Source organism: Plectropomus leopardus, chromosome 14 (genome assembly GCF_008729295.1).
Source record: "Plectropomus leopardus isolate mb chromosome 14, YSFRI_Pleo_2.0, whole genome shotgun sequence".
In the NCBI taxonomy this organism is placed as follows: Eukaryota; Metazoa; Chordata; class Actinopteri; order Perciformes; family Serranidae; genus Plectropomus; species Plectropomus leopardus.
Genome location: NC_056476.1, coordinates 27918645 through 27933530, shown reverse-complemented (window position 1 = coordinate 27933530; position 14886 = coordinate 27918645). Strand labels below are relative to the sequence as shown.

The window sequence follows — 14886 nt, the reverse complement described above, 5'->3', positions numbered from 1 at the left end:
GAAAACATCAGCTATACAGATTTTTACCTCAATGGCCGGTGAGACTGTGTCAAAGAAAGCCCCAAAGTCAACAGGGTCAATGACTGTCATGATTTCTTTCACATCTTGCATGGTCTTTAGCTGTGAGGGAGTTGCTGCGAGGTCGGTCAGCTGACTGAGAGAAAGAAGATCTGCAACCTCCACCTAAAAGTGACAAGTAGCATTTCAGTAAGCAAACACCAACAGCAGGGCTTTCACTTTTTATGGCATGCATTTGTATGCTTAGGTCAAGCATTGGACTTTTAATGTCACACTGACGGTTAATCAATCGACGTAGATCTTCTAAATATGCAGTCACTGCAAAAAAAAAATTTTTTACTTTAGGGAATAAGGATAAGTGATGTCCAATGAAGAAAAACACAATTAATGGCATGTTTACCTACCAAATAAATAAATGTGTCTGTTATACCCTTTAATCTGAAAGATAGTGCGAAGAGAGCTGCCTTTAAAAGTATTAAGAATTCAGTATCTGGATTGTATGATGGTTTGCTTTTCTATGTGATATCTTACATTTCTTATATATCGCATTCACTTTTAAAAGGCATGTGGACCTTTACATAGTGGTTTTTGCTGGTCAATTGCGCAGTCACTTTCTGCTGCCATAAAATAACACGATGCCAGCAATGCACCTGACCACACCTTATTTTAAAACCTGCACACTTTTGGGTGCACAGATGGGCAGAAGTACATATTTTATTTACACTACATGGCTTCACTTCACTGGCCATCAAAATGACAACTGCTTCATTCAGAAAGTAGCTATAAGAGTTGTGTTGTTTGCCGCTTTGCAACAGGTGTAAGTTAGGGCTCCTTAGGTTTGTTGCTGTGCTTTTCCCTGTTTGCCTCTTAGATTCAGACTGTCTATATTCATGTGAAAGCTGTCAGTCAATTTTTTTGTTCGACTACTAAACTGGACCAAGTTTGTTCACTTCTAAGCACACTGGTGTCTGGGTTATTAGTATTAATTCAAAAATTTAAATACTGTTAAATTTGCTGATTATGAACTGTAATGGAAGTAAAATTAGAAACAAATTGTATTACAGCATATGCAGTATAGTAATACTGGTAACACATATTATAGTTTCCATGTTAGTTTTTGGAATTTTCCAGATCATTTAGAAAGTGAATTGGTAAAAAAAAAAAGTAGTGTGTTGTGCTTGTGTCCAGGTAAGGTTTATTTTGGCAGCTCCTTGTTGAAAAGTGAGTGAACCATAGTGATTCTACAGTATGTCTTTTTCACCCAGTTTCTAATTGTTGACCATTACTAATGACATATATGGTCAAGTATTAGTTTGAAATAATTATATTCATAATGAGTTATTTTTTCATGACCTCTTTGTGACACTGAAGAATTTAAATTAACACACAAGGTTTAGTGAAGTGTTGAATGACTTGATTTGAACATGGGTCAACAGTGATCAAAACTGTCCACTAAATGACTTGCCTGTTGTCTATATAATTAAATATTTATACTCCTTGGTGCATGTTTCATAAGTGAGTGTGATCATAAAATTAACAAGGACTAAAAAGCAACACTTACTCCATTGAAATTGTTCTTTAAGGTCACAAAGTCCATGTAGGAGGCATGCACAAGGAATCGACCAAAGTTGTCTACGAGCCAACGTCTGTCATCATTTAGAGCTTCAACGCAGGCAAAACCTAGGTATCAAGACACTGGATTTTTAAAATGAACATGGCATACGAAACATGGCAATAGGAAGTCATACAATTTTCCCAACAAAAAAGTAGGAGCAAATGCCATGCCAAATGTCATACAGTAATGCTATTCAAGTTACCTGATGAGGAATGTCTCCGAAGATAGTCCTTTATGAACATGAAAACCTGTTGGGTCTGCCTCGTGGAGAGTTGAGTGAAAACACTGTCATAACCCTTGACACTGTGAAGAAAAATGAAAATATTTTCTGTGATGTTTCCATTATCTATTTCCATTTTCTTTTTATTATTTTTGTAGGAGGAGAAAAATTGTTTTTACTCACATCTCTTGATATGAGTCACAACTGATATCACGTGGAATGATTTCTAAAGTGCTTGACTGAATGCCTGGAAGGAAAAGAGGTAGGTAGACCTGGAACCATAACTTGACCCCCTCAGCATCTAGCATAGATAGTTTTGGTCCAAGTGCAGTTAGGGTGAGATTTAAGATGGTTTCACGCACTCTTGGGTCAATGGCGGTCAAGTTTTGCTAGAAAAAAATTACAACAGTGAAAATTAAAATAAACAAGTCAGGGACATACTTTTGGATTTCAGCAGAAAAATCAATAACTAAATGTGAAGAAGATACTCACCTCTAAAGCACCACGACCAAATTCATCAAAGAAAGAGCCGAAGTCTTCCACATCTGATGATGCAGTAAGTTCTGTGAAGACAAGCCTCACAAGGGTTTCATTTGACAAGTTGTTTGGTTCAAGGAGAAATTGAGCTTTTTGTGTTGAAGAGAGAGCGTCAATTGCTGTCACCTAGGAAAAGGGTACAAGACACCAATCAATCATTTTTTTAAATTGTTGTGGAAAAATATTCTTCTTCTAATTGTTAACTTCTTATCTTTCTGAATGGGTTTTTTTTTTTTTGGATCCCCATTACTTGTTACTGAGGCAAAAGTTAATTTCTATACTGATAAACAAAAGGAGGGCCTTCTACTGGAGTAAAACATGTTTGGTCACAATTTTTTTCCTAATAAACACACAAATGGTTTCTGGACCATGGAAAACTACATTCTGGAACGCCTTTTTTGGCCAAAATTAAAAAGAGGATATATGAATTCCTTTTTTCTTTGACATGGCAAACACAGCGCTCTTTACAGATTCTCCAAGTTCAGAATGTGGTGTGGCTGCTTTCAAGAAAGACTGGTAGAAAACCTTTTGACTTACCACAGAAAGGTTGAAGAATTTGAGGTCAGAGAGTGGTATGCTTTCGGAAAATGGACCCAAGTTTGCTTCAAGAAATTCTGCGTCACTCTGAATTCCCTGCCTGCAAACTAAGGCACAAAGACAGATGTTAGCATAGGTACCACTTCCCAAGCATTCACCCTTTGTTGATGCACGTGGAACAAGAGCACCACATGGCAAAGCTTACTGCGTTAGCCCTACCTGGCTTGTTGATGACGCTGGCAGAATTTTGCAGGTAATCCAGCAGAACTTCTGTGATTTCTTGCTGTCTCTGTGGTGACATTTCAGGGAAAGCTCTGGCCATCCCTCTCACACTGTAAAGGGCAAAAAGGAGAATTCTTACCCAGTCCCTCATTAGTGTGTTGTACTTTGCTGCAATGCAATATCGCCTGTTTGTGAAATGCTACTCACACAACGTGATAGTTTGTGCAGTTAATGTCTGAGATTGCAACCTCGAGCATCATCGCATTGAAACTCGGGAGGAGAGGAACCAGTAACCGCTGAAACAAGTCAATCCAGTCGACTTCCTCAAACGTTGTGAAATGGGGACTGATGATGGTGAAGGTCCTGTTCATCACACGGTCTCTCACAAGGGGTTGGAAATCAGGGACCTGGAAAATGATGACATGGGAGGATGTCACGGCCACAATGCACCATACAAGTTGCAAGAAAGGATGTAATGAAACATTTGATATGAATGAGTCCCCTACAACTGACCTAGAGGACTAGATACATATCTAAGTAATGACTATGCTGGATTAAAAGCTCAGGATTGTCCTTCTTTGCCCAGACTCAAGACAAGAATACCTCTTCATTTGCGGTCAACTCTGTCAGGAATTCCTCCACATTTTCTCGAGGATTGCCCTCCTCGAGCCGGTCAAACACACGGTCCAATGGTTCTGTGTCATCCAAGGCCTCGAAAGTCCGTACAAACTGTCCCAACTGAGTAGGAGTGAGAACTGACAAGACTTCGGCCTACGAAAGGGAAACAATACGAAATCAAACAGCAGGAATTGCAAGGCAATAAGTGAGACATCTCAGATTGGGAAAGGAATACTACAAGCCCAGTCACCACTTACGCTTGAGAAGTTGGCATTAAGGGCTTGCAGATCCTGCAGGGTTGCAAAAGCTGCGAATCCGGCAAGGTTTTCCTCCAGCCACTCTTGACTATCTCTGGATAATGATACACAGCCAGGATCTGCAAAGAAGCCACAAACAGAGACATTGGCAGGGCAAAACCACAGCTTGCTATCAAGACTTTACGGAATTGAGCCTGATTGGCCTGCTTTACCTGAGGAGTCATTTCTTGAAAGGAATGGCTTGATGAAATGAGTGTAGACTGCGCGCTGACTCTCTCTGTCCATGTATGCCATTTGGCTGCTGAATGTCTGGGTGCTAAAAAGTGAGAGAGGGCTTTTAAATCTAAAGAGACAGAAAACTGCAGGTTCCTCTGCAATCTCATTCAAAGTGGAGCAATATGTCACATATTTGCTTACACAGTCTGGTACGTGTGGCAGCTGAAGTTCCTGGAGCTAAGGCAGAAGAGGAAGTTCCGGGATGGAGAGGCCAAAAATGGACGAAGATTTGTCTGGAACAAGCTTCTGACAAAGGATGCGTTCTGCAGTTGGGAGTGGCTCAACTTGGCAATTCTCACTTCTCCGAGAGCCTCAAGGGCGTGTGAAAAGGATGGGTTGGTGTTGTTGGGAGCCTGGAATTGGAAACATCATTTTGGTTTGACACAGAATTGCCACGGGCACACAACAGTTTTGTGAAATACTGGGATTGGATTTACCATGGTGGCAAATGTCATAAGAGCCTCATCTAGTGCAGCGGAGGCTTTTTCAAAGAAAAGCTTCCAGACCGCTACAGGTAATGGCATGTGGCTTTCCAGTGAGCATTTCATCAATGTGACCACGTTGCTGGCTGTCAGATGCGTGGCCTAGGCAAAAATGCAAGTAAGTAAAGCAAAGACTTTCAGAGCTTATGGACATTTGTATTAGGAGGGCAATGTGGAAAAAGCCAAATCTTTTTAGGGAAAATGCAGCTAGCATAAAACAGTCTTACCATGGAGCAGGCATGTTCAGTGAGGGTCAAATTGCAAAGGGCTTCAGAGGAACTGGCGAGAGAAAGTGCAAAATCCATGCGGTCGCTGAGAAGAACAACAAAAAGTAATCCATTGTCACATTAGTTAGACTGGGAAAAAGCACTGTACCGACGTAAACTCAGCACCTGACAAATCCATAATTCCCCTACCTATCAACTCCCTCACAGATGAGGTCCTCTGTGAAAAGACAATATTCATGTATCAGATATGACATCATCAGAAAGCTATTTTTTCATCTAAGTTGAAATGTCTGGTAACTTAAAGACCTACCATCAACCTGGGTCTCCTTGCACTGGAGAGAAGCAGAGCATAATTGTTAGTCGAGTGGCAAAAGGTACTTAAATTTAAAATACCTTAATGCAGCCACCCTAACAAAGTTAATGCATGGAGCCTGCGTCTTGTAAATGTTTTATTGATTATTGTATAATCCATGTGACGCATCCATGGACGTGAACTTACCATGAAGGAATCTGGAACTGAGCAACCTGTTGGAGAGAAAATTGAAATGAAGGCACGACGTCAATACAGCTGTCGTCACTGTAGTGGTAATCGGCTTTATTGTGAAATGGTTTGTCAGCTGAGCAATTTGCCACCTACGTGGGAATCTCCTCTCGAGGAACTTTTTGCTCGATCTCACACCAGATGAAAGGCGCACTGGCAGAGATTCCAAACTTTGCCGAAAACCAGTGATTCTGAGGGAAGAAAACAGACATCCACGTGACTTGTCTGAGGCCAGAGTTTGTTATCATAATACAAACCCCAAATGTCTAGATGTGGACCTCAGAAATTTGGTCTCTTACATAGCTGCGTAGGATTCACAGCTGATGTTACTGGGGATCACTGTCAAGTTGCCAGGGCGGATGCTTGCCATCACAGGAGCCAAATTGATCTGAAACAACGTCTGAAAGTCTTCCGGCTCAAAATCTTCAAATTCAGGGGCAAGGGCTGTCAAGGTCATGTTTAAGATGGTATCTCGCACAGCTTTATCTCTGATGAGGGAGATGTTTCTCTGGAAATAAAAGGATTCGAGTTTCAGTCCAGGAGGGAATTCGACATTTCTGCAAACATACTAGAAATGCAAGCAAGTGTGGTGATGCATCTTTGTACTACGGTGCATCAGGGGAATGACTCAGGGGCATGACTGAAGAACAACTGGTGCAAGAAGCATTTGCGGACTGTGTAATTTTGAGGTAAATCCTGGCGTCTGATTAGATTCTGCAAGATTCGTCATGCCCAGGGCAAGTTTTACGTTGCCCGTTTGCAAGTCAACTTAGTGGGAAAATATGGCGATCTCAAAGTAAGGCACTCACCTGCTTGGTGATGGTTGCAAAAGCCTCAAGAAACTCCCCCAGCTGCTCGTCGTCAGGGGACTCTGTCAAGCTTTTGAACACCTCCCTTACCAAGGTCTCATTCTCCAAAGCACCGATTTCTGGATCCAGGATCAGCTCGGCCCTCTGGTTTGGTGAGAGAGAGCCCACAAGCGTCGCCTGATGACACAAACAAAGGGATTATGAATTCCTTTTTTCTTTGACATGGCAAACACAGCGCTCTTTACAGATTCTCCAAGTTCAGAATGTGGTGTGGCTGCTTTCAAGAAAGACTGGTAGAAAACCTTTTGACTTACCACAGAAAGGTTGAAGAATTTGAGGTCAGAGAGTGGTATGCTTTCGGAAAATGGACCCAAGTTTGCTTCAAGAAATTCTGCGTCACTCTGAATTCCCTGCCTGCAAACTAAGGCACAAAGACAGATGTTAGCATAGGTACCACTTCCCAAGCATTCACCCTTTGTTGATGCACGTGGAACAAGAGCACCACATGGCAAAGCTTACTGCGTTAGCCCTACCTGGCTTGTTGATGACGCTGGCAGAATTTTGCAGGTAATCCAGCAGAACTTCTGTGATTTCTTGCTGTCTCTGTGGTGACATTTCAGGGAAAGCTCTGGCCATCCCTCTCACACTGTAAAGGGCAAAAAGGAGAATTCTTACCCAGTCCCTCATTAGTGTGTTGTACTTTGCTGCAATGCAATATCGCCTGTTTGTGAAATGCTACTCACACAACGTGATAGTTTGTGCAGTTAATGTCTGAGATTGCAACCTCGAGCATCATCGCATTGAAACTCGGGAGGAGAGGAACCAGTAACCGCTGAAACAAGTCAATCCAGTCGACTTCCTCAAACGTTGTGAAATGGGGACTGATGATGGTGAAGGTCCTGTTCATCACACGGTCTCTCACAAGGGGTTGGAAATCAGGGACCTGGAAAATGATGACATGGGAGGATGTCACGGCCACAATGCACCATACAAGTTGCAAGAAAGGATGTAATGAAACATTTGATATGAATGAGTCCCCTACAACTGACCTAGAGGACTAGATACATATCTAAGTAATGACTATGCTGGATTAAAAGCTCAGGATTGTCCTTCTTTGCCCAGACTCAAGACAAGAATACCTCTTCATTTGCGGTCAACTCTGTCAGGAATTCCTCCACATTTTCTCGAGGATTGCCCTCCTCGAGCCGGTCAAACACACGGTCCAATGGTTCTGTGTCATCCAAGGCCTCGAAAGTCCGTACAAACTGTCCCAACTGAGTAGGAGTGAGAACTGACAAGACTTCGGCCTACGAAAGGGAAACAATACGAAATCAAACAGCAGGAATTGCAAGGCAATAAGTGAGACATCTCAGATTGGGAAAGGAATACTACAAGCCCAGTCACCACTTACGCTTGAGAAGTTGGCATTAAGGGCTTGCAGATCCTGCAGGGTTGCAAAAGCTGCGAATCCGGCAAGGTTTTCCTCCAGCCACTCTTGACTATCTCTGGATAATGATACACAGCCAGGATCTGCAAAGAAGCCACAAACAGAGACATTGGCAGGGCAAAACCACAGCTTGCTATCAAGACTTTACGGAATTGAGCCTGATTGGCCTGCTTTACCTGAGGAGTCATTTCTTGAAAGGAATGGCTTGATGAAATGAGTGTAGACTGCGCGCTGACTCTCTCTGTCCATGTATGCCATTTGGCTGCTGAATGTCTGGGTGCTAAAAAGTGAGAGAGGGCTTTTAAATCTAAAGAGACAGAAAACTGCAGGTTCCTCTGCAATCTCATTCAAAGTGGAGCAATATGTCACATATTTGCTTACACAGTCTGGTACGTGTGGCAGCTGAAGTTCCTGGAGCTAAGGCAGAAGAGGAAGTTCCGGGATGGAGAGGCCAAAAATGGACGAAGATTTGTCTGGAACAAGCTTCTGACAAAGGATGCGTTCTGCAGTTGGGAGTGGCTCAACTTGGCAATTCTCACTTCTCCGAGAGCCTCAAGGGCGTGTGAAAAGGATGGGTTGGTGTTGTTGGGAGCCTGGAATTGGAAACATCATTTTGGTTTGACACAGAATTGCCACGGGCACACAACAGTTTTGTGAAATACTGGGATTGGATTTACCATGGTGGCAAATGTCATAAGAGCCTCATCTAGTGCAGCGGAGGCTTTTTCAAAGAAAAGCTTCCAGACCGCTACAGGTAATGGCATGTGGCTTTCCAGTGAGCATTTCATCAATGTGACCACGTTGCTGGCTGTCAGATGCGTGGCCTAGGCAAAAATGCAAGTAAGTAAAGCAAAGACTTTCAGAGCTTATGGACATTTGTATTAGGAGGGCAATGTGGAAAAAGCCAAATCTTTTTAGGGAAAATGCAGCTAGCATAAAACAGTCTTACCATGGAGCAGGCATGTTCAGTGAGGGTCAAATTGCAAAGGGCTTCAGAGGAACTGGCGAGAGAAAGTGCAAAATCCATGCGGTCGCTGAGAAGAACAACAAAAAGTAATCCATTGTCACATTAGTTAGACTGGGAAAAAGCACTGTACCGACGTAAACTCAGCACCTGACAAATCCATAATTCCCCTACCTATCAACTCCCTCACAGATGAGGTCCTCTGTGAAAAGACAATATTCATGTATCAGATATGACATCATCAGAAAGCTATTTTTTCATCTAAGTTGAAATGTCTGGTAACTTAAAGACCTACCATCAACCTGGGTCTCCTTGCACTGGAGAGAAGCAGAGCATAATTGTTAGTCGAGTGGCAAAAGGTACTTAAATTTAAAATACCTTAATGCAGCCACCCTAACAAAGTTAATGCATGGAGCCTGCGTCTTGTAAATGTTTTATTGATTATTGTATAATCCATGTGACGCATCCATGGACGTGAACTTACCATGAAGGAATCTGGAACTGAGCAACCTGTTGGAGAGAAAATTGAAATGAAGGCACGACGTCAATACAGCTGTCGTCACTGTAGTGGTAATCGGCTTTATTGTGAAATGGTTTGTCAGCTGAGCAATTTGCCACCTACGTGGGAATCTCCTCTCGAGGAACTTTTTGCTCGATCTCACACCAGATGAAAGGCGCACTGGCAGAGATTCCAAACTTTGCCGAAAACCAGTGATTCTGAGGGAAGAAAACAGACATCCACGTGACTTGTCTGAGGCCAGAGTTTGTTATCATAATACAAACCCCAAATGTCTAGATGTGGACCTCAGAAATTTGGTCTCTTACATAGCTGCGTAGGATTCACAGCTGATGTTACTGGGGATCACTGTCAAGTTGCCAGGGCGGATGCTTGCCATCACAGGAGCCAAATTGATCTGAAACAACGTCTGAAAGTCTTCCGGCTCAAAATCTTCAAATTCAGGGGCAAGGGCTGTCAAGGTCATGTTTAAGATGGTATCTCGCACAGCTTTATCTCTGATGAGGGAGATGTTTCTCTGGAAATAAAAGGATTCGAGTTTCAGTCCAGGAGGGAATTCGACATTTCTGCAAACATACTAGAAATGCAAGCAAGTGTGGTGATGCATCTTTGTACTACGGTGCATCAGGGGAATGACTCAGGGGCATGACTGAAGAACAACTGGTGCAAGAAGCATTTGCGGACTGTGTAATTTTGAGGTAAATCCTGGCGTCTGATTAGATTCTGCAAGATTCGTCATGCCCAGGGCAAGTTTTACGTTGCCCGTTTGCAAGTCAACTTAGTGGGAAAATATGGCGATCTCAAAGTAAGGCACTCACCTGCTTGGTGATGGTTGCAAAAGCCTCAAGAAACTCCCCCAGCTGCTCGTCGTCAGGGGACTCTGTCAAGCTTTTGAACACCTCCCTTACCAAGGTCTCATTCTCCAAAGCACCGATTTCTGGATCCAGGATCAGCTCGGCCCTCTGGTTTGGTGAGAGAGAGCCCACAAGCGTCGCCTGATGACACAAACAAAGGGATTATGAATTCCTTTTTTCTTTGACATGGCAAACACAGCGCTCTTTACAGATTCTCCAAGTTCAGAATGTGGTGTGGCTGCTTTCAAGAAAGACTGGTAGAAAACCTTTTGACTTACCACAGAAAGGTTGAAGAATTTGAGGTCAGAGAGTGGTATGCTTTCGGAAAATGGACCCAAGTTTGCTTCAAGAAATTCTGCGTCACTCTGAATTCCCTGCCTGCAAACTAAGGCACAAAGACAGATGTTAGCATAGGTACCACTTCCCAAGCATTCACCCTTTGTTGATGCACGTGGAACAAGAGCACCACATGGCAAAGCTTACTGCGTTAGCCCTACCTGGCTTGTTGATGACGCTGGCAGAATTTTGCAGGTAATCCAGCAGAACTTCTGTGATTTCTTGCTGTCTCTGTGGTGACATTTCAGGGAAAGCTCTGGCCATCCCTCTCACACTGTAAAGGGCAAAAAGGAGAATTCTTACCCAGTCCCTCATTAGTGTGTTGTACTTTGCTGCAATGCAATATCGCCTGTTTGTGAAATGCTACTCACACAACGTGATAGTTTGTGCAGTTAATGTCTGAGATTGCAACCTCGAGCATCATCGCATTGAAACTCGGGAGGAGAGGAACCAGTAACCGCTGAAACAAGTCAATCCAGTCGACTTCCTCAAACGTTGTGAAATGGGGACTGATGATGGTGAAGGTCCTGTTCATCACACGGTCTCTCACAAGGGGTTGGAAATCAGGGACCTGGAAAATGATGACATGGGAGGATGTCACGGCCACAATGCACCATACAAGTTGCAAGAAAGGATGTAATGAAACATTTGATATGAATGAGTCCCCTACAACTGACCTAGAGGACTAGATACATATCTAAGTAATGACTATGCTGGATTAAAAGCTCAGGATTGTCCTTCTTTGCCCAGACTCAAGACAAGAATACCTCTTCATTTGCGGTCAACTCTGTCAGGAATTCCTCCACATTTTCTCGAGGATTGCCCTCCTCGAGCCGGTCAAACACACGGTCCAATGGTTCTGTGTCATCCAAGGCCTCGAAAGTCCGTACAAACTGTCCCAACTGAGTAGGAGTGAGAACTGACAAGACTTCGGCCTACGAAAGGGAAACAATACGAAATCAAACAGCAGGAATTGCAAGGCAATAAGTGAGACATCTCAGATTGGGAAAGGAATACTACAAGCCCAGTCACCACTTACGCTTGAGAAGTTGGCATTAAGGGCTTGCAGATCCTGCAGGGTTGCAAAAGCTGCGAATCCGGCAAGGTTTTCCTCCAGCCACTCTTGACTATCTCTGGATAATGATACACAGCCAGGATCTGCAAAGAAGCCACAAACAGAGACATTGGCAGGGCAAAACCACAGCTTGCTATCAAGACTTTACGGAATTGAGCCTGATTGGCCTGCTTTACCTGAGGAGTCATTTCTTGAAAGGAATGGCTTGATGAAATGAGTGTAGACTGCGCGCTGACTCTCTCTGTCCATGTATGCCATTTGGCTGCTGAATGTCTGGGTGCTAAAAAGTGAGAGAGGGCTTTTAAATCTAAAGAGACAGAAAACTGCAGGTTCCTCTGCAATCTCATTCAAAGTGGAGCAATATGTCACATATTTGCTTACACAGTCTGGTACGTGTGGCAGCTGAAGTTCCTGGAGCTAAGGCAGAAGAGGAAGTTCCGGGATGGAGAGGCCAAAAATGGACGAAGATTTGTCTGGAACAAGCTTCTGACAAAGGATGCGTTCTGCAGTTGGGAGTGGCTCAACTTGGCAATTCTCACTTCTCCGAGAGCCTCAAGGGCGTGTGAAAAGGATGGGTTGGTGTTGTTGGGAGCCTGGAATTGGAAACATCATTTTGGTTTGACACAGAATTGCCACGGGCACACAACAGTTTTGTGAAATACTGGGATTGGATTTACCATGGTGGCAAATGTCATAAGAGCCTCATCTAGTGCAGCGGAGGCTTTTTCAAAGAAAAGCTTCCAGACCGCTACAGGTAATGGCATGTGGCTTTCCAGTGAGCATTTCATCAATGTGACCACGTTGCTGGCTGTCAGATGCGTGGCCTAGGCAAAAATGCAAGTAAGTAAAGCAAAGACTTTCAGAGCTTATGGACATTTGTATTAGGAGGGCAATGTGGAAAAAGCCAAATCTTTTTAGGGAAAATGCAGCTAGCATAAAACAGTCTTACCATGGAGCAGGCATGTTCAGTGAGGGTCAAATTGCAAAGGGCTTCAGAGGAACTGGCGAGAGAAAGTGCAAAATCCATGCGGTCGCTGAGAAGAACAACAAAAAGTAATCCATTGTCACATTAGTTAGACTGGGAAAAAGCACTGTACCGACGTAAACTCAGCACCTGACAAATCCATAATTCCCCTACCTATCAACTCCCTCACAGATGAGGTCCTCTGTGAAAAGACAATATTCATGTATCAGATATGACATCATCAGAAAGCTATTTTTTCATCTAAGTTGAAATGTCTGGTAACTTAAAGACCTACCATCAACCTGGGTCTCCTTGCACTGGAGAGAAGCAGAGCATAATTGTTAGTCGAGTGGCAAAAGGTACTTAAATTTAAAATACCTTAATGCAGCCACCCTAACAAAGTTAATGCATGGAGCCTGCGTCTTGTAAATGTTTTATTGATTATTGTATAATCCATGTGACGCATCCATGGACGTGAACTTACCATGAAGGAATCTGGAACTGAGCAACCTGTTGGAGAGAAAATTGAAATGAAGGCACGACGTCAATACAGCTGTCGTCACTGTAGTGGTAATCGGCTTTATTGTGAAATGGTTTGTCAGCTGAGCAATTTGCCACCTACGTGGGAATCTCCTCTCGAGGAACTTTTTGCTCGATCTCACACCAGATGAAAGGCGCACTGGCAGAGATTCCAAACTTTGCCGAAAACCAGTGATTCTGAGGGAAGAAAACAGACATCCACGTGACTTGTCTGAGGCCAGAGTTTGTTATCATAATACAAACCCCAAATGTCTAGATGTGGACCTCAGAAATTTGGTCTCTTACATAGCTGCGTAGGATTCACAGCTGATGTTACTGGGGATCACTGTCAAGTTGCCAGGGCGGATGCTTGCCATCACAGGAGCCAAATTGATCTGAAACAACGTCTGAAAGTCTTCCGGCTCAAAATCTTCAAATTCAGGGGCAAGGGCTGTCAAGGTCATGTTTAAGATGGTATCTCGCACAGCTTTATCTCTGATGAGGGAGATGTTTCTCTGGAAATAAAAGGATTCGAGTTTCAGTCCAGGAGGGAATTCGACATTTCTGCAAACATACTAGAAATGCAAGCAAGTGTGGTGATGCATCTTTGTACTACGGTGCATCAGGGGAATGACTCAGGGGCATGACTGAAGAACAACTGGTGCAAGAAGCATTTGCGGACTGTGTAATTTTGAGGTAAATCCTGGCGTCTGATTAGATTCTGCAAGATTCGTCATGCCCAGGGCAAGTTTTACGTTGCCCGTTTGCAAGTCAACTTAGTGGGAAAATATGGCGATCTCAAAGTAAGGCACTCACCTGCTTGGTGATGGTTGCAAAAGCCTCAAGAAACTCCCCCAGCTGCTCGTCGTCAGGGGACTCTGTCAAGCTTTTGAACACCTCCCTTACCAAGGTCTCATTCTCCAAAGCACCGATTTCTGGATCCAGGATCAGCTCGGCCCTCTGGTTTGGTGAGAGAGAGCCCACAAGCGTCGCCTGATGACACAAACAAAGGGATTATGAATTCCTTTTTTCTTTGACATGGCAAACACAGCGCTCTTTACAGATTCTCCAAGTTCAGAATGTGGTGTGGCTGCTTTCAAGAAAGACTGGTAGAAAACCTTTTGACTTACCACAGAAAGGTTGAAGAATTTGAGGTCAGAGAGTGGTATGCTTTCGGAAAATGGACCCAAGTTTGCTTCAAGAAATTCTGCGTCACTCTGAATTCCCTGCCTGCAAACTAAGGCACAAAGACAGATGTTAGCATAGGTACCACTTCCCAAGCATTCACCCTTTGTTGATGCACGTGGAACAAGAGCACCACATGGCAAAGCTTACTGCGTTAGCCCTACCTGGCTTGTTGATGACGCTGGCAGAATTTTGCAGGTAATCCAGCAGAACTTCTGTGATTTCTTGCTGTCTCTGTGGTGACATTTCAGGGAAAGCTCTGGCCATCCCTCTCACACTGTAAAGGGCAAAAAGGAGAATTCTTACCCAGTCCCTCATTAGTGTGTTGTACTTTGCTGCAATGCAATATCGCCTGTTTGTGAAATGCTACTCACACAACGTGATAGTTTGTGCAGTTAATGTCTGAGATTGCAACCTCGAGCATCATCGCATTGAAACTCGGGAGGAGAGGAACCAGTAACCGCTGAAACAAGTCAATCCAGTCGACTTCCTCAAACGTTGTGAAATGGGGACTGATGATGGTGAAGGTCCTGTTCATCACACGGTCTCTCACAAGGGGTTGGAAATCAGGGACCTGGAAAATGATGACATGGGAGGATGTCACGGCCACAATGCACCATACAAGTTGCAAGAAAGGATGTAATGAAACATTTGATATGAATGAGT

The 14886-nt window shown here is 43.6% G+C and overlaps 1 protein-coding gene across 2 annotated transcripts in view; it reads right to left on the bottom strand.

Moving 5' to 3' along the window:
• Positions 1-14886, bottom strand: part of LOC121953318 — a 49304-nt gene that overhangs the window by 20776 nt on the left and 13642 nt on the right. For both annotated transcript variants that reach the window (XM_042500337.1, XM_042500338.1), the window contains exons 57-109: positions 14595-14794; positions 14385-14497; positions 14166-14272; positions 13852-14028; positions 13342-13550; positions 13139-13233; positions 13001-13026; positions 12812-12833; positions 12691-12718; positions 12502-12586; positions 12230-12376; positions 11934-12145; positions 11729-11832; positions 11517-11635; positions 11245-11412; positions 10849-11048; positions 10639-10751; positions 10420-10526; positions 10106-10282; positions 9596-9804; positions 9393-9487; positions 9255-9280; positions 9066-9087; positions 8945-8972; positions 8756-8840; positions 8484-8630; positions 8188-8399; positions 7983-8086; positions 7771-7889; positions 7499-7666; positions 7103-7302; positions 6893-7005; positions 6674-6780; positions 6360-6536; positions 5850-6058; positions 5647-5741; positions 5509-5534; positions 5320-5341; positions 5199-5226; positions 5010-5094; positions 4738-4884; positions 4442-4653; positions 4237-4340; positions 4025-4143; positions 3753-3920; positions 3357-3556; positions 3147-3259; positions 2928-3034; positions 2346-2516; positions 2037-2242; positions 1836-1936; positions 1580-1698; positions 28-183 (exon numbers count right to left, since the gene is read on the bottom strand). In XM_042500337.1, the coding sequence (XP_042356271.1) occupies positions 28-183; positions 1580-1698; positions 1836-1936; positions 2037-2242; positions 2346-2516; positions 2928-3034; positions 3147-3259; positions 3357-3556; positions 3753-3920; positions 4025-4143; positions 4237-4340; positions 4442-4653; positions 4738-4884; positions 5010-5094; positions 5199-5226; positions 5320-5341; positions 5509-5534; positions 5647-5741; positions 5850-6058; positions 6360-6536; positions 6674-6780; positions 6893-7005; positions 7103-7302; positions 7499-7666; positions 7771-7889; positions 7983-8086; positions 8188-8399; positions 8484-8630; positions 8756-8840; positions 8945-8972; positions 9066-9087; positions 9255-9280; positions 9393-9487; positions 9596-9804; positions 10106-10282; positions 10420-10526; positions 10639-10751; positions 10849-11048; positions 11245-11412; positions 11517-11635; positions 11729-11832; positions 11934-12145; positions 12230-12376; positions 12502-12586; positions 12691-12718; positions 12812-12833; positions 13001-13026; positions 13139-13233; positions 13342-13550; positions 13852-14028; positions 14166-14272; positions 14385-14497; positions 14595-14794 (6609 nt within the window). The remainder of the gene's footprint in view (positions 1-27; positions 184-1579; positions 1699-1835; positions 1937-2036; positions 2243-2345; positions 2517-2927; positions 3035-3146; positions 3260-3356; positions 3557-3752; positions 3921-4024; positions 4144-4236; positions 4341-4441; positions 4654-4737; positions 4885-5009; positions 5095-5198; positions 5227-5319; positions 5342-5508; positions 5535-5646; positions 5742-5849; positions 6059-6359; positions 6537-6673; positions 6781-6892; positions 7006-7102; positions 7303-7498; positions 7667-7770; positions 7890-7982; positions 8087-8187; positions 8400-8483; positions 8631-8755; positions 8841-8944; positions 8973-9065; positions 9088-9254; positions 9281-9392; positions 9488-9595; positions 9805-10105; positions 10283-10419; positions 10527-10638; positions 10752-10848; positions 11049-11244; positions 11413-11516; positions 11636-11728; positions 11833-11933; positions 12146-12229; positions 12377-12501; positions 12587-12690; positions 12719-12811; positions 12834-13000; positions 13027-13138; positions 13234-13341; positions 13551-13851; positions 14029-14165; positions 14273-14384; positions 14498-14594; positions 14795-14886) is intronic.